This window comes from Marmota flaviventris, chromosome 11 (genome assembly GCF_047511675.1).
Source record: "Marmota flaviventris isolate mMarFla1 chromosome 11, mMarFla1.hap1, whole genome shotgun sequence".
Lineage (NCBI taxonomy): Eukaryota > Metazoa > Chordata > Mammalia > Rodentia > Sciuridae > Marmota > Marmota flaviventris.
The window spans coordinates 8,333,503-8,359,213 of record NC_092508.1 but is presented as its reverse complement, the minus strand read 5'-3'; the positions used below and the strand labels follow the sequence as shown (position 1 = coordinate 8,359,213).

The 25,711-nt window shown below is 39.6% G+C and overlaps 1 protein-coding gene across 1 annotated transcript in view; it reads left to right on the top strand.

The window, feature by feature from the left end:
• Cab39 (calcium binding protein 39) overlaps nucleotides 1–25,711 on the top strand; it is a 77,430-nt gene that overhangs the window by 45,811 nt on the left and 5,908 nt on the right. The window contains exons 3-6 of the mRNA XM_027941711.2: nucleotides 6,617–6,781; nucleotides 8,902–9,020; nucleotides 14,205–14,373; nucleotides 21,849–21,908. Of these exons, the coding sequence (XP_027797512.1) occupies nucleotides 6,617–6,781; nucleotides 8,902–9,020; nucleotides 14,205–14,373; nucleotides 21,849–21,908 (513 nt within the window). The remainder of the gene's footprint in view (nucleotides 1–6,616; nucleotides 6,782–8,901; nucleotides 9,021–14,204; nucleotides 14,374–21,848; nucleotides 21,909–25,711) is intronic.

Genomic DNA, 25,711 nt, shown 5'->3' with positions numbered 1-25,711 from the left:
AGCATTTGGGGGATACCTCATATCTAAACTGTAACAGCTCCCTTCCTCTGTACTACAGTTATTTTTTTCACATTTAAGGAGATTTGTTTCTTTGCCCATTCCTAGAAGAAAGTCTGTTCTTGTCTACTACTAGACAGAGTTTTGATTTCTAATGCTAATATTTTTTTTTCCTTTATCAATAGCTAAAAGATTAATGATTGTAATCTTGCTTTGCTTGTTCAGTGATCCAGCAGACCTGGGGAAGGTTAAGAAGTAGGGGTCTACCTTGGGTGAATTTCTTACCTACATGTTTTGTTTCTAGGAGTAAGCCAGCTATGCTGTCCCATATCCCCCTGACCCCCACCACCACTAGAATTAAGTGTTTTGCACAATGTCTGCTTGGTGTAACAATGTCTTTTGGGAGGTTCTGCTAAGTACTGTGCACTGTTCCCTTTCTTGGTGAGATATTGCTAGATCATCGTTCCTACTTTATAGTGTGATAGCACCATATTTCCATACACTTAGTTTTAATTTGGCTTTATATCAGGCATTCTGATGTTCAGCTATTCATTGAGCATGTGTAGAGCACCTGTAGGCATTGGGCTCTTAATGGAGCAGAAGGAAACAGCAATTTGAAATCATAATGAAAAGTAAAATTTCATACAATCATGAGAAACAATATGAAAAAAGATGGGGTAGTAGGAGAGTATATGATAGAATTTACCTAGAAAGACTTGTGAGGAAGTGACCATTGAGCTGAGCAGTGAAGGAAGAATGGGATTTGACCAGGAGGCAGGTGCAAAGAGCGTTTCAGGCATAGGAAACCACACATGCAAAGACTGAACAAAGTCCAGTGTAGCCAGAGCATTGGTGAATAGGTAGTCAGGGAGAAATTGTAGTACAGGGTTAGGTTAAGTGTAAGGCCAGACCTTGCAGGGCTTTATATTTTATAGGCCATGCTGAGAAAGCATTTGCTCCATCCTAAGAACAGCGGGTAGCCACTGGAACATTTTAAGCAGAGGAAAATGTCTAAATCATTTGTGCTATGAAAACTCTGATTTAGGTGGCAATTAGAAGCAGGGCATAGATGGAAAAATTGGGGGAGCACTGGTAATGATTTTGCTTTGGGAGCAAGATGAAGAAGGAAGAGTTGAGAGTGGCCCTTAAGTTTTTTGGCATGAAAAACAGCATCAGTAGTGGTTCTGTTAACCTGAAATAAAGGAACAAGGGGAGAGTACCAGGTACTGGGACAAGATCACGAGTTGTTTTGGATGCATTAGGTGTGAAGTACCATGAAACATCCAAGTAGAGAGTAGACTGCTGAATGTATGGGTAAGGCCTAGAGAAAAGAATTAGAGGTAGGAATCTGAGGCCTTTGCATTAGGGAGTTAATTAAAGCAGTAGGTATGGATGAGCTTACTTAAAATGAAACCACAGAATGAGAAAAGGAGAGCCAGTACCGTGCCTTGAGAAATGCTTACTATTAAAATGGCCTACCCAAGGAGGATGAGCCAAAAAGGAGCAACTAGAGAAATAGGAAGGAAAATTAGGGTGATGATAAGTCACAGAGGACAAGGGAGAAACTGTTTTAAAAGGAGGGTATGCTGTGGGAAACTCAGGCATAATGAAGAGGGAAAATTGCATATAGTAGCATATAAGTCACTGGTGACTCCCAGACCTGTAAAGTACTAGATATAGAAGCCATGTGGAGTTGGGCTGAGGAGTGAACAAGGAAAGAGGACTAAACTGTGACATATGTTTTGAGAGATTTAATTATGAGTGGGTGGGGACTAGGAGGAGGGTTATGGAGTCCAAGGAGAGCTTTTTTGATTTTGTAAACGGGAGTCTTGATCATGTTTATAAACTGATAGGGAAAAATCAGATAAAGGGAAAATTGGTGGTATGAGGAGATAAGAGGGTGGGTTCCTGAACAGTCAGGAAGGGGGCAGAATCTGAAAGCAGTTGAGCAGTAATGTAGGTAGGTGAATGAGTATAATTGTATTTAGCATTTCTTCCCCATCCGTAATGTAGGTGTCAGTGCCATCTTCTGAAAGGGAAGGGGGCTTTATATGTGAGTCCAGGTTGCCATTTAATTCGGAAGTGTAATAAATAGTTTTCTAATTATATCCTTACCTCTCTCCTCCCTATCTTATAAACAGCTTTATTGAAATATAATTCACATACCATAGTTTACCCATTTAAAGTTTATGATTCAGTGTCTTACCTATTAATTGTCAGATTTTTTCCTGTCAGAAAGAATTATGTGAAGAATAGAAATTAATGAAATTATTTTGAAAAAGCAGCATATGTGAGTAGATTATAAGAGAACATGTTACCAAATGATTTCCTCTTGACTCAGAAAATTCTATTTTAAGTTATTAAAAATATGCATATGGGGGCTGGGGATGTGGCTCAAGCGGTAGCACGCTCGCCTGGCACGCGTGCGGCCCGGGTTCGATCCTCAGCACCACATACAAAGAAAGATGTTGTGTCCGCCGAAAACTAAAAAAAATAAATAAATATTAAAATTCTCTCTCTCTAAAAAAAAAAATATGCATATGGGATGATGAACTTCTGTCAGAAATCTCTAAGGTGTTATAGAGAATATAGTAATCTCGGAGGTGTATAGAGAATATAGTAACAGTGGACTCTGCTTAAAATCAGTACTGAATAAGATTTCATAATGTGATTACTGAAGGATGATTTATAAGCATTTAGAAAAGAAAATTGCAGAAATCAGTATAGCCTTAGTGAAAAGGTCAACCAATGAACTTGATTTCAGTTTGTTACAGTCAGGAAGCATAGAAGAAATAGCATGTTTTCGTTTTATCAAAATATTTAACAAAAAGCTTTTTTTAAAAAAAAAAATTGCAGGTGAACAGCAGCATATCTTTGTTTTATTTATTTTTATGTGGTGCTAAGGATTGAACCTAGTGAGACAAGTGCTCTGACACTAAGCTACAGCCCCAGCCCTAACAATACTTTAGATATAATCAGAGATACGATAAATTATGGTATAATGGTATATTAAGAATTGTAATACAAAAAAATAAATAAATAAATTTTTAAAAGCTTTTTGAATATGATTTGGAAATAGGTACATATAGAGTGGCTGAGCAATCAAACCCAAAAATTATTAGAACATTACTGAAGAAAGCATGATGAGCCAGAGACATCATGGTGGGCTCCACTTGAGATTTTTCAGATGATAGAAAGGTGAGATGTCTTTCAGAATACAGAAATCCCCACAGTCTTGAGTGATTGGCTGATACTGGGATTAAATAGTGAGAAGATTTAAATCATTCATTGTGGGATCATTTGCTTCAGTTTAAGAACAACATTTGCAAAGGTCTGGCTTAAGCAGCAGTGCCTGTGAAAGCCAGAGAGGTTAGTTCACTCAGAGTTCTCTGATATAATTGCCAAAATTCTTAAAGATACTGGGCTGTGTTACCATTTGTGATGGGGAATTGGTGATCTGATGTCTTCTGTATCCTTCCATTTGAGCTAGAATTAGAATACTAGTTCTCCCTTTCTTAGAAGATGAGAGAAGGTTTTCTGGAGAAGATGACTATTTAGGAAAGACAGGCAGGCTCCCTTCAAATAGGAGCCTTTGTGTGGAAGAGAAATTAGAATACTGCCAGATTTGCAGGACAGACTCAGAGCCAGCAGACAGTGTGGTGAGACAATGTTTGTCTCCTTATAAAATTGTCTAATAGCTATCTAATTCTGAGATCTGCCAATGCTGCATTACTGGACACTGGAAATATTCAAGGTGAAGCAACACAATCATTTGGTGAGAAGTCCAGGACGTTGTAAAGGGAGTATCATGGGACTAGATGATTCTTTATGGACTGTTACATGCTGATGTTCTGTGAATTTAAGTTACTTCTCTTAAGGTATATTTCTGGTCATAAATGATTCATTTTGTTTATTTTTTGTTTGTTTGTTTGTTTGTACTGAGGATTGAACCCAGGGGCACTTTACCACGATCCACATCCCCAGCCCTTTTGTTTTTATTTTGAGGCTGAGGCTGGTCTTTAATTTACGCAATCCTCCTGCCTCAGCCTTCAGAGCTGCTGGGATTATAGGCATGCACCAATGTGCCTGGCTAAATGCTTCATTTTAAATAGATTTTTACAGCCATTGTGTATTTCATTTGTCTTATTTTACCCAAATCTCCTTTGTTGGTTTATTACCTATAACTTTTTTCAAGTGTTTTGTGTGGGGGGTTTTTAATAAGCTTTAGGGCTTATAACATACACTGCTAATTTATCGCAGTCTAGTCACAGAAACTGTTACACTGATTTAGTTATTATAAGACCCTTACAACACTATACTTTCATTCCTCCCTTTTAGCTATTATCACCATACATTCTTTTTTCTGCATGTGTCATAATCCCAGAATACATTGTTATTTTTTTGCTTTAAACAGCCAATTCTCTTTTGGAGACCTTGTTTTAAATAATATCTTGTTTTAAATAAAATCTTTTACATTTGCTCACATTACCAGTGTTCTTCCTTCTTTTGTGTATACCTAATACAAGTCTACTACTAATGAAGTCTTTCAGCTTCTATATGTATCAAAAGCTCTTATTTCATAGCCTTTGTTTTTGAAAGATATTTTTAATGAGTGTGAGATTCTAGGGTGGCATTTTGGTTGCATATATTTTTCAGCATTTGTTACAGTGTTCCTCCCCTATGTTTTGATTTTCATCATTTCTGTCAAGAAGTCTGTTATTCTTTGGTTCTTTATCCACAGTGTGTTTTGTTGTTGTTGTTGTTTTTGTTTTGCCTCTGAGACTTTTTTTTTTAATCACTGAATTAAAGCAATTTGATTGTTCTATTCCTCATTATAATATTCTTCTTGTTTCTTGCACTTGGGATTTTTCAGTATTTTAAGGGTATTATAGTTCTTATCAAATTCAGAAATTTTTATTTGCATTTTCCCACATATTTTGTCTGTCCTTCCCACTGCTTTGAGGACTGCAGCTACATATATATATTTAATTGCTTAAAGTCATCCCATAGCTCACAGATTTGATATCTCCCCCAGCCCTGTATTTCATTTTGGAGAGTTTTCACTGCTGTTTTTAACTTTTCTTCTGTAGTGTCTAATCTGCTTTAATCCCACCCATTGTAATTTTTATCTCAGACATTGTAGTTTCAATTCCTTGAGTGTTTTTATGTCTTCTATTCCTCTATTTAATGTACTCAATTTTTCTTAAACATATTGAATATAGTTGTAATAACTGCTTTAACATTCTTTTTTATTCTGCCATCTGTGTCATTTCCAGGGTTGTTTCTTTTAGTTGGACTCCTCATTGATTATGTTTTTCCAGTTATAATCCTCTCTAGGCTTGTTGTTAACTTTGCCGAGTGGGACCAGAGCAGAGGTTAGGGCTAATTTTGTGCAAATACTGAGGCAAAATCATCTTGAGCATTCTTCTTGATACCCTGTAACTATGAGGTTTTCTGTTCAGGCCAATGGGATCAAGAACTCTTTTCAACCTCAAGTGAGCTCTGTGGTTCTGTTCCCTGGCCATGGTGACTTACCTTATCAGCTCAGCTAAAGATGCCAGTAGGTTTCAGCAGACCTCTAATGCACTCTTTTCTGTGCCTGCTCTCCTTCCTGGTATTCTTCCCTGCAAACTCTAGTCTCCTTGGCCTCCTTCCCAGCTGGCCTCCTCAACTCACGGAGATGGCTTCCCATCCCTGTGCTATGGCCTGGCAGTAAGCCAGCGTAATTGTAAGGTGCTCTTTGCTTGTTTCCCTTCTCCAGGGATCACTGTCCCATGCTGCCTGAAGTCCAGTATTTAAAAAGCATTGTTTCAAGCCTGGTGCTCTGGAGGGTGAAACAGGAGGGTTGTGAGTTCAAAGTCAACCTCAGCAAAAGCCAGGTGCTAAGCAGCTCAGTGAGACTTTGTCTCCAAATAAAAATACAAAATAGGGCTGGGATGTGGCTCAGTGGTTGAGTGCCCCTGAATTCAGTCCCCAGGACACCACCCCCCCCCCCAATAAATAAATAAATGGCATTGTTTCGTATGTCTTATTTGCTAGTCTTCATTGTGGGAATAGACAAATCTGACCCTGTCCATGGCCAGAAGTAGAAGCTCATAAGTGACTTTTTATTTTCCTCTAACACCTTACCTTTGCGTTTAGTCTTTTTCAGCTTCATTTTTTGTCCTTTATTTTCCTCACATCTTTCCTCTCACAGGCCCTGTAGTTTTCTCTCTCCCTCATCCCTGTCTCATGCTGCTTCTATTCCCTACCACTCATTTTTAAGAGTTTTCTCAAACTCAGGGTCAGTTCAGGTGCCTCTTCTGATATTTCTTCAACTTGAGGAAAAACTAAACCTTTTCTTTTCTCTTTGTTCTGTTTCTACCATATATGAACTGGATTTTCATTGTTCAAGTATATATGTATTGACACATGCTGACCTTCCTGAGGAATGTGCATTTTGGTACCTGGATAACACCTGTACATAGTGTTCACCTCAGCTCCTAAGGGCAGGGATGGAGCTCACACTTAGGTCTGAGTGTCTTTGATACAGAGAGGAGGCATTTAACAAACAGCTGTGTTGCATTTTGGTAAAATGAATTGTTTTTCTCCTCTTCTTCAACTTCTCCCCCAAAATTAGGCCACAGAAGAAGTTTCCAAAAATCTGGTTGCCATGAAAGAAATTCTGTATGGCACAAATGAAAAAGAGCCTCAGACAGAAGCAGTGGCTCAACTTGCTCAAGAACTATATAATAGCGGGCTCCTTAGCACCCTGGTGGCTGATCTGCAGCTCATTGACTTTGAGGTAAGAAATCAGTTTCTTTTATTTTCAAAAGCAGTTCTTTTCCATATGTTCTCTACTTTGGAACATCTTAAGATCCCCACTGGGCTCTTGGCACAGGGGTTCCTGGCCTCTGTAAGCAAGCCCAGGCTGCCTGCCTCATTAGAAGAGCAAGGGCAGGAACCCAAGGGCATCTCAGGCCCAGACCAGGGTTTGCCCCTCTTTTCTACCACATTTTATATAGAGTTTCTTAGGTATTCCTTATTCTCTTTCATTCAGGTTGTTTTTTTCACAAAGAGCTACTCTTCAGAGCACCGTAGTGGATTATATAATCCACTCATCTTGGGCTCCCAATAAAAACAATCTAAAGAAAACCATAGAATGTTAGAATTTTAGAAGTAGATAGATTCTAAAGAACATCAATTGCCACAGAGATCATATTATGTGTTTTGTTTGCTTGACACTGCTTTTACATTTTTAGATTATTATGTTTAAATAGCAGATTTTATTCACAATTCTGAATTTCTGGCTTCTACTGGAAATTTGATTCTGGCAGTTTGGGGCCAGTAGTCCTGCTTGGCCCTTCAGCTGGAGCAGAGTAGCAACCCAGGGTATCCAAGTGTGGATTTACTTTGGATAGCACAACTTACTTTTCCATCTTAGGGCCTGCTTTACCTGTGCACATCACCTGCCTGGCCTTTGTAGGCACTTGAGATTATCACCAAAGCTTATGCAGCTGGATCATTTTGTGTTAAATATTTAATGAACTTAGCAGTGAGAATAATAGTCCTTGATACAGCCTGAAAGAACTATCTGAGAAACATATATGATAATGAATCTCTCTGTCATGGTCGCAGGCAGTTTCTTTTTTGACTCTATCATGAATGTGCTTTGTTTTCAGCCCCAGTGTCTATCAGCCTAAGTTATGACATGTCTCTGCAGGTACTTAAAAGATAGCTACATGTTACAAGGGGAAATGACCCAGATTAAATTTTGGAAAAAGGTGATGAGAGGGTGTAGTTCAGAGGTCACTTGAATAAAGGAAAATGAAAATTTATTTTTATCCTGTAGAACAGATAGAACTAAGACATTTTCATTTATATAGCTAATCTCATGTGCTTTTAATAGTGTATTGAATTCCAACAACAATTTTTAATTCCTCTACAAAGTTAGAGATATACTAGAACATATAGTTCTTCTCCTTTGCCTGCCTGCACTTATCTTATTCCCCAACCTGGGCATGAAATTGAATATTCATTTGGGATTTTAGAGACATTTATTTAAAAGAGGTGTGTGCCCTTGGGACCGGTTCACAGAGACTGCCATTACTGCATCTGAGCTAGTGTAGGCCCCAGGGTGATCTCTGTGTGTGCTTTAGGTAAGGAGCGGAAAAGCTAGCATTTCACTCTCCTGTTGCTTTGTTAGCCTTGTGACAAGTAGCTATTCAAAAGCATTTCTTGGGATCAGCTTTTCTATTTGTTAATTTCTGTGCAACTTTCTGATTGTAAAGTTCTCTGGGTAATAGTAAAGTCCTTCTATTTTGTACAGTGGTAAAATAAAGTTCTGGTCTCTGAACTACTGCATTATGTGATGCTTAATGCCTTCATTATTAATCTTTGTGAAATTTTATCAAAACAGAACTAGTTTAATAGGGGGATATGCCTACTTGCTACTAAAGCTGAACTTCTTACAAAATTCTTTGAATTTACTATGCTGGCAGAGTATAATTTCCCCTCCTTCCACCACTATAAAAAAAAAAAAGTATGTGTTGTTCACATACCAATATCCTGTTTGAAGCTGCTTGTTCCACTTGGGTGGGATTCAGATCCCTGTAGATTGTAAGCATACAGCAACATTTTGTTTTCTATATCTGAGTCGGCATGATTCTGAGAGTTAGAAATGGTTGAAATTACACGTGGAAGGTAGTGAGATTTCACTTTGTCAACACATTGTTCATGTTAAAAATAGAACACTATTAAAACTTAGAAATTGGAGTTATAAATAAAAAGATAAAAGACAATGTAATGCCTATGAATGTTTTAAAGTCAGATATTTGGTCATAACTATAAATATACAGTGGTTTTCTTTTAGTTTATTTGGGAGGGTATATGGGCATTTGATGTTTATAATTGTATTCCTAATAGGGCAAAAAAGACGTGGCTCAAATTTTCAACAATATTCTCAGAAGACAAATTGGTACAAGAACTCCTACTGTTGAATACATCTGCACCCAACAGAATATTTTGTTCATGTTATTGAAAGGGTATGTACAATGCAATAAAATTTATATTCTTAGTTGAAAATAAAAAGGAAAGATTGCCTTGGGAGAAAAAAGAAAACCAGGATGGTGAATATGGGGAACATTTTCTCTTTACTCAGCTTTTTGTCCCGTATATCTTGGACACATTTCCCTCCTTAAAATTCAACCTGTGAGCTAAATTGAATGTAAAAATACCCTGTAGATGGAGTTTAAAATTAGGCAAATTGTGAGCCTTTAAATTCACAAATTAAAGGTGACTAAAGGAAAGACATCCTTTGTTGTCTTATATCTGTTTTCTAAAATTTAAAAAGTTGAGTTGCATTGAAATACAAGCTAAGTCATGCATTTACAGATGTCTCGTTTGTACCTGGTCTGCACACTAGAAGGCCAGTAACACCACCTCGGGTGGAGCACAGAGCCACACAGATGCACTGTTTGGTTATCAGCATTCTTGTCATTGTGATTTGGTGCCCCTTGAGTTTCACCTCAGTGTTCACTCACTAATCCACTTAATTTGGTAATGCACAGTGCATCTTCTGGAATCACTACTGGACCAAACAGGCATTTATGATTGGGAAGTTTTTCACTTTAAAAAGCAAAGCAAAAAACCCTAAAAAAAGGAAAAAGAAATCTTCTCCCCCAGCACTGAGCCTCCCTGACTGGCAAGGTAACCTATCGCTCAGCACCAGAGCTATTTAACAGCCCTGGGCATGCTATGCCACTTTCTGTCCCAGCACTGGCAGTGTTCTGTTAAACTGGAGGGCAAGCACGTTGCTGGCCTGTCTGGTGGTGTGAATCAGCTTGCTCTCCTGCCCCTGGCTTTGCAGCTTGCCTCATTCTGATTCATATCTCTGTGGTTTAACACTTCCCTCAAGTTCAAGCTTGTTTAGATGAAGGGTGAGTCAGTGCCTGTGTTGCACGGCCAGCATTCTGTTTCCTCCTTTCTATTTCTAACCATCTCTGTTGCTTCTTCAAATGTTGTCATACAGAACTTTTGGCGTCTAATTTCTTGTTGTATTACCCCATGGTTGGCGTGTGAACACGTAGAAAGTAGCCTGGAATTTTGGTGCTCTTAGAGCAGCTTCCTGTTGGCTCTGTATATTTTTAAAGCCAGTATTTCCTTTTCCATAGAAACTAGTGGTTATTAAGATCTGTAAACTAATTATCTCTGCCTATGATTTCACTTTACAGTAGCCAGGGATAATGATATAACCATTGTTAGATATTGTATACAGTAAGACTTTGGAGATACAATTTAAAGTCTAACGTTCTTCACTGGGCTGACCTAAGCAGAATCCGCAGCCAGAGAGAAGCATAGAGAATGGGAGCAGAAGAGTGAGATAGCCTGCTCCCCAGCCCTCACCCTTGGTCATGGGCACTGTGCATACCACTGCAGGGAGAACACAGCAAAACCTCTCCCACCCACAGCCCTGCCTCAGCAGCCCCTTAATGTCCTGCCATTCTTACTTGCTCTAGTCTTTGCCTCCTTTCCTTACACATGAGTTCTGTGCATCCCTTGTACATAATACACAACAAAATAAAGTGTACAGAAATAGTTTAATGTAGTCACAATATTATTTAAAAACCTAATTTCAATTTTTTTTGATTGTTATAAAAAACGGCATATTACAGTTTCTTTTCAATTGAATTCTAAACAAGTCCACAAACTAAATTTGACTGATATGACTGTTAATCTATAATAGTTAATGAATATCCTCTTTTTTCCTTTCTTTCTTCTTCTTTTTTAAATATACTCATGTCATTTGTTTGTTGGTGCAACTGTGTAATTTGTTTGTAGATAAATCACATATTTTGGATTTTATTTCTGTGGTTCTGTTCAACATGTTTCACTGTCCCCTGTTCCTTTAAAATTGGTGGTTAGATGTAGGGGTTTAGATTTAGGGTTAGTTTCAGATTCCCTTCGAGTGGGCGTATGTTCATGAGTGGTGCCATGTATGTTCTATTAGGTGGCTCTGGTTATTCCACTTCAGGTGATGTTTAGATTGACCTCTGGGTACAGTCTATAATCTGTCCATTGTAAAGTACTCCATTGGCCTTATACCTGAAGGTTTTAATGTCCATTGAGAGTCCTTATCTAGATTAAAAATGGCCACTTCCTCTTTCATTATTTCTTCTCTATATAGCTATGCTTCTTCTAAAGGACAGCCTCTCCGGGGCTGGGGTTGTGGCTCAGTGGTAGAGCACTTGCCTGACATATGTGAGGCACTGGGTTTGATCCTCAGCACCCTATAAAAACAAAGAAAGAAGGTATTGTGTTCATCTACAACCAAAAAAAAAAAAAAAAAACAGCCTCTTCTAACCATAACTTAGTTATTACAAAATATTGTCTTTAAGGGAAAGGTTTGTGTCATTATTTTAGTATAATTAGCTGGTGTCTCTAGCCGCTTTTTACGTGAGCATTGAGTTTATTGTTTAAACATTGTTATTAACTCAGTTTTTTGTTTTGTTTTTTAAAAATATTGGAGTCATTATTTTTTTCCGGTCAAGTTGTCCCCTCTTCAGCCATTGGGAGCTTTTTCAGATTGGTTCCTATGTCCTTTTGGCAAGGCTCCCATTAGTCTGATAGCTTCCTTGCTTTCTGGCACAAGATGACCACCTTACTCATTTTGAATGGATCCTGCCACATCTGGAAACAACTGTTTAAGGAGGCCCTTGAATTGCCTTTTAAAGATTTTGGGGTTTGGTTAGACTACTTACATACAATGCGATTGTCTTCTTGGGCTGTAAGTACTTTGGTGTTGGCTATTTCAAGGTGTTATGCTGCTAATATTAGTGTGCACTTGAGGTCTTATTGCTTGTGTTGGACTGAATTTGGAGGCAATTATTTTTTTATAGGACATTTAAAAGTTATTTTACTCTCCAGCCTGGTGCTAACAGGTTGTATAGCATAACTGTTTGCCTTATACTCATTAGTTTATGATTTAATCAGGTAGACAAGCTTGACAGACTTCTTATCAAAACCCACCCAACTTATTTTACCAAACTGTCTTACCCTGTCCTTCTAGTCTTCTACTTATTGAAGATAAGCAGAGATGGGGTTGGGGGTCTAATTCAGTGTCAAAAGCACTTCCTAGCTTGTGTGATGTGAGGTCCTGGGTTTTGGTCCCCAGCACCACAAAAAAAAAAAAAAAAAAAAGAGGCAAAAATGAATTGTGCGATCAGCCATTTTTGTGAGAGGCAGGGTTGATAAAAGAAATAGGACTTAAGATTGGAATTCCAGATGGCTTAGAATTTGCATAGGCAGAAAAAATAGAGAGACAGCATCCTAATGGTGTATTGCTGGGAACAAAGGTTCAGGGACAGAAGTGAATACCATGTGATTGGCAGCAATGAAGAATAAGCAATAAGCAGTAAAATCTGAGTGTTTTATGGCGGAATCAGAAGATGGCATTTTATCAGAGTAATAGATTGAGGGGAAGACTAGACATTGAGTCCAGAAATTTGTCTTTATTTGATTGACAAGAAATAATTTTAAGTTCCTATACTGGAAATGCTGTGGATTAGCTTGTGGGTTGGGTAGATTGTTTATGACGAGCTTGAACAATGCTGGTTGGGAGGCCTTTGCAGTTATTCTGGCAGCATGAGTTAATGCACTAGTGGGAAGAGATACGAGAAAATGAAACTAACATGCCTCAAAGAAATGTCGAAAAGGCCTGGCAATACTGAAGCTGGGAAGATTTGAAGTGAAGAAGGGAAGGTTTAAAACTGTGCTATGCAGTACCATAGCTACCAATCACATGTAATGCTTAATTTTCAATTATTTTAAATAACATTTAAAATACAGTCCCTCAGTCACACTGACCTAATTTCAAATGTTTATTAGCCACATGTCCTAGCAGCTACCATTATGGACAAAACAGAGACCATTTCCAACATCACAGAAATTTTTGTTAGGCCTGATTTAGACCTGGCTATCAAAACAGAAACAATGTCAAATTACAGAAATGAGGCAGGATTGTTGTTGGGTTATTTGGTGGAGGAAGACAAGATGGTATTTTAGACATGTTGAGTTTATGGTAGATTTCTAACTGAAGTAACAGAAAATGCGTAACTTGAGGTTTGGGACTAGACTTGAGCAGGGGAAATTTAGTAGTGGTAAGAACCTTGAGATGGTATAGGTTTTGGGCCAAAGGCACAAAATAGGAACAAAGGATAGAAAGGGAGAACTGAGAGAATTTCTTCTTTTATCCTTCTTCTTTTTTTAATAGAGCAATGAAAATATTGGCACTGTCAAAACACTTAAGTTAGAAGGATCTTTTGTTATAAGTAAGGATTGCTTGTTTTAGCCAAGAGGAAGCCTTTGCTGGCCAATTAGTTATTTCACAGGAGTGTTGGGAAATGGAATTTGACTGCAAGAAACTACAGGAGCATGTGAGTGGGAAAGAAATGAAGCCAATGCATACAGCTTGAAAGGAAGTAAAAGAAAAGAGAACAACGTGTCTGAGCAGGTGGCCGAGTCCAGGCAGAGGGCTTGGTGCACATGGGAAGAAAAGGCCCCTGCTTGGCTGAGAGGTTTTTCTTTCTATGTCAGAGATGGAAAAGGTGAGAGACCTGAACTGAGATAAAGGGAGGCTGTGTGTGCAGAGCTGGTGAGGCGGCACCAGTTTGAGCGTCCACTGCTGGTGTCCCTAGCTCTCCATGCAATCCTTAGGACTAAACTCTCAACTTCTCAGTGTTTCCATGTAGCCCAGAGACTTTACTGTTTTGAGTGTTAAAACCTCAAAGTATAAATGCTGTATATTTGATAGACCTTATTAGATACTATGAATTTCTGAATTTGGAAAAATGTTTTGTATTGTTTTTGATCCAACCATTGGTGGTGCTTCAAGGTGTTAAAAGCACCACAGGTAAAAAGCTAAGCCCAAATGGAATGACTGGTATGACCTTAATACTGACTTCCAGCTTGTTAAAACCTTTGAACAGTGGACTTCCATTCACACAGTCATTCTTGTGGCTGATGCTTTTTGGCTGAAGGCAAGCCAGTGCAGGTGGGCTCTACAGGAAGCTCCCAAGCCCAGGCTTTCCTCAGAGAAATACCTTTTGTAACCAGTGGTCACTTGATTAGGACACATGTCTGAAACTTCCTGTTCTAAAAATTTGAAGTAGTCATTCTAAAAGTTTTGAGAGAGCAATCATGTTCGGCTTTTTATTTGTTTATTTTTACAGGTATGAATCTCCAGAAATAGCTCTGAATTGTGGAATAATGTTAAGAGAATGCATCAGACACGAGCCACTTGCAAAAATCATTTTGTGGTCGGAACAATTTTACGATTTCTTCAGATATGTTGAAATGTCAACATTTGACATAGCTTCAGATGCATTTGCCACATTCAAGGTAACAAAAACTAGAATTCTAAGTACACTTGCAATTCAGATCAAAAAGTGTGCTTTTTTTTCCCCCCTAAATTTTCTCTGCCCTCCTAGTCTACACACTGCTGCCCTCTAGTGGGAAGAGAGAAGATGAATTTTATATGTGTTGGTAGGATTTTAAGTATTTGTAATAAAAGTCACAGCTTATAAAAGGTGGAAAAGTTAGATTGTAAAGTCTGTAAAGAAGGCAGAAGTTCTATATGGTCAAAATTGTACTTTCTTGTTAAATTATCCATTAAATATGAAATACAAATATACAGTTGGCCTAACAACCAGGTCTTCTGTGTTGGGACATTCTATAGCAGTTTCTTTGGTTAAGCAACAGATGAAGTCATTGGCTTCTTTTCAGGGGCCATGTTGATTTGGAATGTACATGTCATTAAATACTAGAACCACATTCAGGACAGAGATAGCCACATTGTTGTCATACCTGTGTCTTCACACCAGAGCACATCTATTAAATGCAGGGAGAGGACAGACTCACTTGCACTATTCCAGCTATTGCTTCCTCCCTCCCCTCATCCACTTTATCTCCCTTGTTGTGGATTTGTATGAATTAAATACACACATGATACCACATGCAGATTTTTATTTGAGTTGCAAGGTTCTGTACTATTTAATTTATATAAATAAAGCAGCAATCTTGTATTTTCCCCAGTGAAAGCTTTATATATTATAATTCCCTTCTATAAAATGTTTGATCTTATATGTAAATGTTTAGAACTATTTCATATACTTACACATAGACGACCATGCTCAGAAACCATGGACTCTATTACAGTAGAAATGTCCTCTTATCTTGTTAAGTTTCAGTTTTATGATTATAAAGAGCCCGTGACATAATGAGCACACACCTTGGGCTTTAGATAAAATTTGTATCTGACAGTGAATGAACACCCTTAGGATAGGACAGAGTCCAGGGGACTGGTCATTAGGGTTTCACTGAATGAGTATAAGGTCATGGTGTAAAAGGTGCTCGGGGTTTATTTCCCAAAACCTTTAAAGAGGATATCAGAAGCTTTAGGTAATACTTCAGATACTTAAATGTCAATGTACAAAGCAAAACAAATTGAGTTTGAGATTATAACATAGAGTGGTCACTATGATGTCTTAGGTGTCACCGCAGTGGTGGGATAGGACTCATGATTAGAATGCATCGACGGAAGGGAATGCCCCATTCAGGAGCAGCAACCCGGCCTGAAGGGAGGTGTGTAGTAGCACCTTGTGTCAAGGAGAGAGTCCCCTGTGTGGAAGGACAGCCAGGATCCCGAGAGTGGCAGCACTCTGGGCGCGTGAGGGTGAGGGAAGCGGATTGAGGAGCAGCAGTGGTGTGGGAGAATGCAGCCAGACCCCTGACCACGTGGAGGACATACTCCTGGCACAGATGACCAAATTGGCTCAGAGGTGAGAGAGATGCGCTGGCTACATGCCAAAAATGTGATATCTGACAGTCTTGATGGGCCTTGCTGATGATTTCATTTCAGTTAGAGTTGCTTCTTTGAGTGAATTCTCTCCAAGGAGAAAATGGTGGTGATAGAATCACCATGGGTAATATAGTCCTGTCAGGTCTTGGTGGCCACAAAGGGAAAGACTGTACAGAGCCTGGCAAGTGGCCTTGAAGAAAGGGAACTTCTATAAACAACTTAGGGTTCCAGGGGTTAGCTCTAGAAGAGAGGGTTGAGAAGCTGGCCTGGCTTCTGTATCTCAGGTGCTCCCAGTTATACAAGAAAGAGAGCCCACTTGAGTCCTGATCAGATGCCTCTCCAAGAATAGTGCCACAGGGCCCCTAGCCGAGACAGAGTGTGAAAGACACAGACCTAACACTTAATCTCATGGGGCTAAATGGCAAACAGACCGAAGCTTCCTTACACACCTCCCTGAAAGAAACTGCGGTCAGGACAGAGAGAACAACCAGACCAACAGGGACAGTCTGGCATCTTCACACCACAGGTGCTGACAAGGAGGGCAGAAGAAGGACCCTGTCCCCTTTGCTGATGGCCCTTTGCAGGGCACAGTTTTCTAACAAAAAAAAAAAGAATGGATCTGTGTTCCCTGTTCTCCTTTGAGAATGTACAACAGTCCCCCCACACACACACAAAAAAAATGTACCCCTACACACATCAATTTTTGAACAAATGCAGCTTGTCCAAAACCCTAGGGTTAGAGCCTATGGAACAGGTGCTAAGTCTTAAAAGGAAATAAAAATATCTCTTCTAAATACGTCCAAGAGTCATAGCTTGAATGAATGGATACTGAAATAGTAAGCCAGATGGTGAAATATTTGTTAGTGATTTTTGTTTTGTTTTTGAGGAATTAAGGAGATGGGGAGGAGAATTAGAAGGCCAACAAATATATTTCCAATTTTCCAGAATAAAAGAAGGTAGATTCCCCAGAGAGGCTGGTGGAGCTTGGAGCTTGATGTTTTACCTCTGTAAGGTTCTAGAAAGTATTTCTAAAGAGATGATTTCTGAGCATTTTGGAAAGGAAACCGTGTGCCCACAGCTACCATGGATTCGCTAAGAGTAAGTTCAGCCATACTAATCTCATAGATGCCAGCAGGTCAGGGGGGTTAAGGACGTGGCTGCCTGTTTCAAACCAGCTCTGCTGCTGATTTAACCTGCATCTCTCCATCTATTAAAATGTAGGTGATAATACAAGTATATAAGGGGTTTTGTACCTCTATGCGGTCTTTGCACAGTAAACGTCACTGTTAGATGATTCCTTCATTACAATGAGGATGTGCTAGATTCTGAAACATCTACACATCTCTTCTCATGGAAACAGTAAACAAAGATGAACTAGATGGAGTTTTATCATAGTGATTCACAACTAAACAAAGCCATATCCATACATTGTTGTCAACTGGATGCATTTTGTAGCCAATCTCCACTGGGCTTTATCCCACCTGGCCTAGCTGAACGTTTTTATCATTTATTAATGACCAAAGGGTGACAAGGCATACTTATCTAATGTGTAGGTCCTAGCCAAGAAGGGAAAAAGAGAGATTAACAGTAGATCCTAAAATTCAAGATCCAAAGGGGACAGAACAGAACAAACTAAATGCAGATATGAGATCTCCCACTTGAGTACCTCATTATACAAAGAATGGGATAGGGGAATAAGGTGTAAATAATAATAAATAATAAATTGTTTAATAAATTAAATAATTACTAAGTATAATAATTACTATGATACAATTAATGATACTCAAAAGAACCTTATGAAGTAGATACTGTTATCATCACCTTCATATGTGATGAAAAGCCTAGACATATTGAATGAAGTCAGACAGTAAGTGGGAAAACCATATTTGAACCCAAGCCAACTGACCTGACTCAAAGCCCACTCTGAGTAAATAAAATTCTGAAGATTCCACTAAAATTAAGCGGTATGTTGAATACAGTCTCCAAAGCTCCATGTGATCACAAGTATGTAACCTAAGGAATCAGTGTTCTCCCTCAGTTATGAGCTCCTCAGGTGGTGACATGTAAATGTGCTCCATTCCAGGTGCTCCACTTTAGGAGGCACTTAAACAATAGATAACTTCCAGGAGACAGTAGGTTGTGCTCAGAACCCATGATTGAAGGAGAGTTTAAAGGACTGGGCATATTTAACCTGAAGAAAAGAAGACTTGGTCAGACTTTGCCATGAGATACTACTTGTATTCAAAGTGGGAACCTCCGAAAAATGGATTGCAGCCATTCTGCTAGCCTTAGCAGTGTTTGGAAATAACTTGGAGATAGTTATAAATCAAAAAGAAGTTTTTGACTCTAGCACAGAAAGAACTTATTAATTATAAGAGCCCAGAGATAAACCACATGAGTGAAAGAATTGAGTTCCTTGTCCCTGGACATAGTTGAGCATCGTATGGGAAATGGGGACAAAAGACTTGCTAAGATGCTGTGAAAATAAGCCCCACCCCCCAGGTAGCAGTATTTTTTCAGGGATATCTGTCACCTGCTGTTTGGTGCCCAAATTCAAACTTTTAAGAAGGTTTCTAATTCAACCCATCCTAAAAATTGGCTGCTCAGTTTCCTGGACCTGGGACATGATCCCTGGCCTTTCTTCAAGTTATACCAGTGCTTTGGATGTACTGAAATTCAGATAGGTCATAAATCCTTCTTTCCCCCGCTCTGCTGGTATGGCATCACATGTAACTTACAAACTTGGTGAGTCGCTGACCACATGCCCTTTTTGCCCTTTTTCTTCTTCTTCTTCCTCTTCCTCCTCCTCTTCTTCCTCCTCCTCTTCCTCCTCTTCTTCTTCTTCTTCCTCCTCTCTCCCTCTCTCCCTTTCTCCACAGTTCTGAGGACTAACCCAGGGTGGCACACACTCTAAGCAAGTACTCTGCCACAGAGCTGCATCCCCAGTCCATTTATTTATTTATTTGAGACATGAATCTACTAAGTTGCCCAGGCTGGGCCTCAAACTTAGGAGCCTCTGCCTCAACCTCCCATGTAGCTGAATTACACGTGTTTGCCACTGTGCTCAGCTTCATTTTCTTTTCTGTTGGTTTCTGTTCCTCCCTGACTCATTATTTGAGCTCTCCAGAGCTTTTAATGATAGTCACTAAGTTAAGGTTTCTTCTTACCTCTCAGTAGATGGAGGTAACTCCCAAAGCCCTGTCTCCTTTCCTAGCCTCTAGTATTAGCCTTTTTCTCTGGTGCTGGCTTTATTGTTGTTGTTGTTTTAAATATTTTTTTAGTTGTAGATGGACACAATACCTTTATGTGTTTATTCATTTTTTATGTGGTGCTAGGATCGAACCCAGGGCCTCACATATGCTAGGTAAATGCTCTACCACTGAACCACAAGCCCAGCCCCTGGTGCTGGCTCTTAACAGTTGCTCCTTTTCTTCAAAAATTCTCATCCATTCCAGGCCCTTAGAATGTCCTCCTTGACAAAGGACTTTTATTCTATTATGCACAGGGCCCAAACTTTAGCAATCTCACAACTTCTTTAATCCTTTCTACCCTGCAGCCATTGAGATCTGCTTCCCACATTGACCACAATATCCTGATTTCCCAGAGAAGAATAAATAGATGGGAGATGTTAGAAGTCCCTCTTTTTAGGTGTGGCTCAGTTGAGAGCCTCCTGCCCCTGCTTGAGTATATCCTTTAGAGGAAATAACTCACTCAAACCTTCAGTAAAATTGTGGTGCCCAACATGGTTACACCTAGAGATCTTTGCCTAGTAGAACATTGGTAGATGCTTTCCCCTACCCATCCCTAAGGCCTTAAACTCAGTTAAGAGCCAGCATCTCTTAAGTCCCCTCTCCCCTCACATTCTATTGTATCAGATTGTGGCAGAATAGTGAACAATGGCTCTGTGGGCTGTACTTCCTCATATTGGCCTCCGGAGTGATTCAGCCACAAAACCTTAGAAGTGACAGTCTTGTAGACCCTAACACATCCCTTAATTCACCCTCAGTTCACCTATTCATTTGTTCCTTCCCCAAGCCCCTGATTGCCTGCCCTGTGCCAGCTTCAGTGCTGGGGCTTGGCAGAAATCCATACACACAAATGCTGCCCTTGTGGCACCTACTCAAGGAGGCCAGCCATAAACAAAGCACAATGACAGGCTGAAGGGTGGTGAGTGCTCCTTAGCAGGCATGGACTTGGTGCTTTCTCTGTTGATATCCTCACATTCCTTCTCTTTGCCTCTGACCCTATGGGCCAGTGCACTGAGATGGTGGAGACTCTCCTACCACTTTCATCTTTGTTTCCATTAGGGGACACTTTGCAGCACTCTGCCAGGTCACAGTCCTCCACATGTAACCATGTTAAGCAGCAGATTTCTACTGATGATTTCAGGAAAGTGGCTATTCCTCCTGAAGAGTACTAAAAATAAACTCCAGATTTCTTAATTTTGCCTCTGTAATTCTCAGAAAAAAAAATTGGGCAACCCTGTTAAGATCAGGAAATAACAGTACTGATGACCTTGCCTAGAAGTTTGAACAACTAAGTCTTTGGGATGGGGTTAAAAGCCTTCTGAAAAGCACACTTTTGAAGATTGTTTAATGTGATGTTTTTCTAAACATGTTTCCTGGTTTTCTTGGTTCATTTATTGATTTACTAAATATTAAGCTCTTCCTAGTATGGAGCACTACATAAGTACTGGTGACTCAAAGGTTAGTAAAAACAGACATGACCCTTTGTCTATGTTTGTGTACAGGAGAGACTGTTTTCAAATAATCCCATAAGCAGATATAAAGTTACAGTTGTGACCAGTGCTTTCATGCGGTGACCAGTCAGGAATGGTTTCTGAAGAAGGGATGCCCAGTTAAGAGCTGAGGCTGGGTGGTAGGTAACTAGGCACAGGGAAGGCCTGTATGAAGGAAGACCTTTGGGGAAGGATGGTAACAGGAGTAGGTGACAAAAGAGCTTCCTGCAGAATCCCTGAGAGCTGACATCTCTACAAGAAAAGTCAAGCTGTGGCTCTTCCCACATGCTTGACCATAGAACACTGCTTAGAGCATTTCTCAGGACCAAGTACCACATCAGCAAGTTTTAGGAAATGCTAGCCCTGGGCAGCCTTCAGCTGTAAACAGGAAAGAAAACAAGTTAAGGAAAGTTGAATCAGAGAAAGGGGGTTGCTGGCACTGACTTCTCTAGTAGGTGGCACTGAAGGAACTTGACTCCTTGGTTCATCAAACATTGCCTGGGCATTCCTACTATCACATGTTCCCTTCTCTTTCCCACCTGGGGAGACCAAGGCTAGTCATGGCCAGCTCACAGGTCCCTGAGACAAAGGGTCTTATTTTATTGTCTAAAGCCTAGCACCTAGAATTTTTCCTAGCTCAGGATTATTTCTGACTGAATGATCTATGAGTGTTGCCTTTCTAGGGTGAGGCATGAGCTTTTTTTCATAGTAATACCAAATAGAACTACAGTTCAAACTAATTATTAATTCCACATTTTTTGTGATATTCTGCTTAGTTAGAAACTAATGTTTATAATATGATGGGGCTTTTAAAAAACATTCTACCTCTGAAAAAAGACCGCATTAGATTTGAAACTGTGGTTGAATTTAGGAAGAAGATAATAGAACCTTCTGATATGTCTAAAATAAAAGAAATTTCCTCTTTCTCCATTAGGAACACTAAGCAGCACAGCACTGTTTGACATTCTACAACTGTTAACTTGTATTTCACTTCTTTACTCCCTTTGTTATTTAGTATATTTGTTCATTGCCTTTTATGGGTTTTTTCCTTCTAAGAATTATAGATCTGTCATAGCATAATCATTAAAATTGCGATTTCATATTATTGATGATTTTATTCCCTGTTGAATAGAATCACTGTTTTCAGTACAATTCATGAACAGTAATACATAATAAGTTTTTATCAGATAAAATGGCATGGAATGTTTTAGGATTCTCTTTTCTGAAAGAAATTTAATGGAGAACAATTGTAAAAATATATATATTTTCTTTTTCTAGGATTTACTTACAAGACATAAATTGCTCAGTGCAGAATTTTTGGAACAGCATTATGATAGAGTAAGTATGTGAAATATTATTTTAAAAAAATTGAAACTTCTGTTAACAGCAGTGAAAGATTTAAATTGCATTTTGCCCCAGAACATTGATTTTGCATGCATAGTATATTTAATTGGTGCTATGCTCATTTCTCTACTGAAACAGTGTAGAGTGTTACTATACTAGGTCAGAATCAGAACCTAATCCTTTTGGTTGACACACTGCCCTTTGCATCTTTTCTTAGTTTAGAAAAGGAAAATAGCATTTTGCTGCTGAATGAAAGTACAGTTAAGTTAAAAGGAGAATTATTATCTGACTTTTAACTTTTCCTTCCTCTTCCATCAGTTGCTGTATATACATAGAGAGAAAGGGAGGCAGCAGCTGGTAGGATGAGAGCAGCGCTGGCCTAGGGGGCAGGACCCTGCTCTGCTCCTGCTTCACTGCTAACTACTTTGTGGCCATGGCCAAGGCACTTACTGCTTGGGGACTTAGAAGTCCTCCCTTATTTGTAAAATGAGGACATTGGACTAGCCCATCGGTAAGGTCCCTTCCAGCTCTGAGTCAATGTCAGGAGTCCCTGGTAATGGTGACCCCACCCACCCCCAAGAATTGTAAATGCTCTGGGTGCTTTGTTGACTTGATTCCCTGTGACCCACACAGCCACCCCAGGACCACAGTGCTGCTTGTTCCCTTTCACTATACCAGTTCTGCTTCCTCTGAGCACTTCCCTCCATACCCCCAGCACTTTCTTACATCATAGTAGTTTAACTCCATGTTGTTTGTCTAAGATCTAATAGTTACTCTTAGAGAAATCAGAATATCAACAATTCACTTAAAATTCATATCTATCCCACAAGATTTGGCTTAGGCTTAATTATTCCACTAGTCTTGTGAATCTTTGAACTCATAGGTATTATTAACACTTTATTGTTCCTTTTGCTGGTCAACTACATAATAAGATTCTTGGAAGCAAATTCTATGCTTCCTCAGTCTTTGTCTTCTCATTTTCCCCTACGACTCCCAGTAGCTCAAAACACCATGCTAAGTACATACTAAATCCTTCATAGACAGCCTCACACATGGCTTAAATACTGCCAATTCTTTACTTTTATTTCTGCCCATGGGTATTTGACATGGGTATGGTTTTTTTGGTATGTGGTTGACTTAAATTGGCAGCACTGTGATTTTCATCAGGGCCTTTTCCAGCAGTTGGAAACATGGGCTTTCGTATCAGACTGCCCTAGGTCTGCCTTCAAGTGCCAGACCTGTGAGTGTGCTGATAGAACCTTAGGCAGTTGCCTTCATTTGCCTCAGGATCTTCGGCCCAAAAGACGTCCCTGTCTACTGGGGCGTGTGGGCATTAGACAAGGGTACATACTGGAAGCACATAGTTTTTGGATGCTAAAGCCCCTGAGATAATGCTAAAACACAGTAAACATTTAGTAAATGTTAGCAGCTTTATAATTGCCACATGGTCTCAAATTTTATTTTATTTTTGGTAGCAGGGATTGAACCTAGGGGCATTTTACCACTGAGCCGCATCTGCAGCATTTTTTACTCTAGCTGAGTTACTGAGGCTGGCCTCGAATTTATGATCCTCCTGCCTCAGTCTCCAGAGTTGTTGGGATTATAGGTGTGTACTTCCATACCTGGGTCTCAAACATCTTTTAACGTGCCAGAATATCTTAATTTAAATCCTACCAAAGATACAGACTAGCTAATTTCCAGGAAATTTACTATGAGCAGTAAAATCATTTTCTACATGTTATTAGTGAATGGCATCATTTAACATGATTTTATGTATGTGAGGAAACTAACAGAAATGTGTCCAGGGTAGTAAGATCTGAGGGAGAAAAAAGGTAGGAGATTTACGTAAGCTAAATAGGCCAGAGGTGAGTTTGTTACAGAAAAATTCATGCTCTTAAATTCTAAACCCTTTGGCTCTGAGTTTTCTAATAACCAAAGCATCATAATATTTATAAAGTAAACTATGTGCTGGTTGCTCAGAAGAAATGTATCCTTTCCAAGCACTGGAATCTGAAACAGACTTCTTCCACTCAACTTCTTAAAGGGGAGTCAGATCGCAGTGTCACACAGTGGGTAACAGTCATTGCAGGCCACGCTGCAGCATATACAGTACTCAGCTAAAGTGCAGTTCCCTGAAAGCAAGTATTTGAGGGGGTCCACAGGTGGGTGGGGGCAAGTGCCTAGATTTGTTACCTGTCCTCTGGCTGTCCTGATCCCAGAGAAAATCGGACCTATCTGGAGGAAAGCATGGACTACAAACATACTCCTCAAGTTGTTCCCCGTGAAAGTGATTTCTTACAACCAAGCTTATCCATATACATGCAGCAGAAAATCTTAACTTGAATTTTCTGTCAAGAACTTAAGGTGTATGTATTTTTTGTTACTGATTAAAGGTGGACCTAGCTCTTTTAATCATTGCAACAGTTATTTGAAAAGAGCAGTTTTAACTTACTTGCATATAAATTAGGGGACTGCCTCAAAGCTAGCCCCAAGCCAGGAGTGCCAGAGAGTTAAATATTTGAGGTTTCATGGGCCCTGTGGCCTCTATCCACTCTCCTTTCTGTGATACCAGAAAAAGTACCATAAATAATTCATTAGTACAAAAATGAATTTATTTGTAATAAGCAAATGAGCATAGTAGCTAAGTTTCAGCAAATTCTGCAATGGGCTGGATTCAGCTTGTGGGCCTTAATTTGCCAACCCCCTCTCTAAACCCCAGATGAATGGCTAATGAGAACTCTTCCTTGGGCAAAGCACAGATGGACCAGTGACAAAGCAAGCATTATGTAGCAGCCACCACACCCAGTGAAAAGTCTCAGGAAAGCTCAAATACCCAACAGAGTCATACTGACTCTTGAAACTGGCAATATTTTAAACCTATCCGGAGTAAAAAAAGAAAAAAGAAAAAGAAAAGCAGAATGCATATATAGCCTTAAAGCTACCTGACCTTCTAAAAATACTAAATGTTTCAAGGACAGCCTTGGCCCCTTTGTTCGTCCTCTCCATTTTCTACTTCCCTGCTTTAGGGAAGTGACTCACAGCCCTTGCCATTCTAGTAACACTTCTTGTTAGTGCTGCCACTTTGATGATCTTGTGGCCTCTTGTCAGCTCTTAGATTTGTAGCATCCTGTCTTCTCCAGGTCCGCCCTCAAGCTATGCCCTTATTTTTTTTTTTTTAATTTTTATTTTTTTTTTAGTTTTCGGCGGACACAACAGCTTTGTTTGTATGTGGTACTGAGGATCGAACCCGGGCCGCACGCATGCCAGAAGAGCGTGCTACCACTTGAGCCACATCCCCAGCCCACATGCCCTTATTTTTTTATCCCCCAGGAATATGTTTCAAAATGAAATCTCTCCCCTCTTTCAGGCTTGAGCCTGACTCTCGCTTCTCTGTTTAGCACAGTACTGGGTTTCTTCTCATTTACCGTCTTAATTATTTTCTGGCCTTGCTTGATACATAAAACATGTAATTTCTCTTTGTTGTGCTTTAGGTATATTGAGTTCTCATTTTTTTTAAAAAGGGTTTTCTGGACTAATACCAAGAAATGACCACTGACTTAATCATGGGAAAACTGTGGGGCGGAGGGAGCATTGTTTTGTGCTCATGGTATTTGGGGTCGCCCAGAGGACTTGACTGAGCAGTGTCTGGGCCTGGCTGGAGCCTTGCAGGAGCCCTCTTCACACAGGTGATAAGCAGGCTTCAGAGGAAGGTGTGAAACCAGTGGCAGCACAAGAGCTTGGGCAACCACTGGCCTGTGTGGTGTCAAGAGTTTGCCCTCGAGCTTTATGTTTTCTGC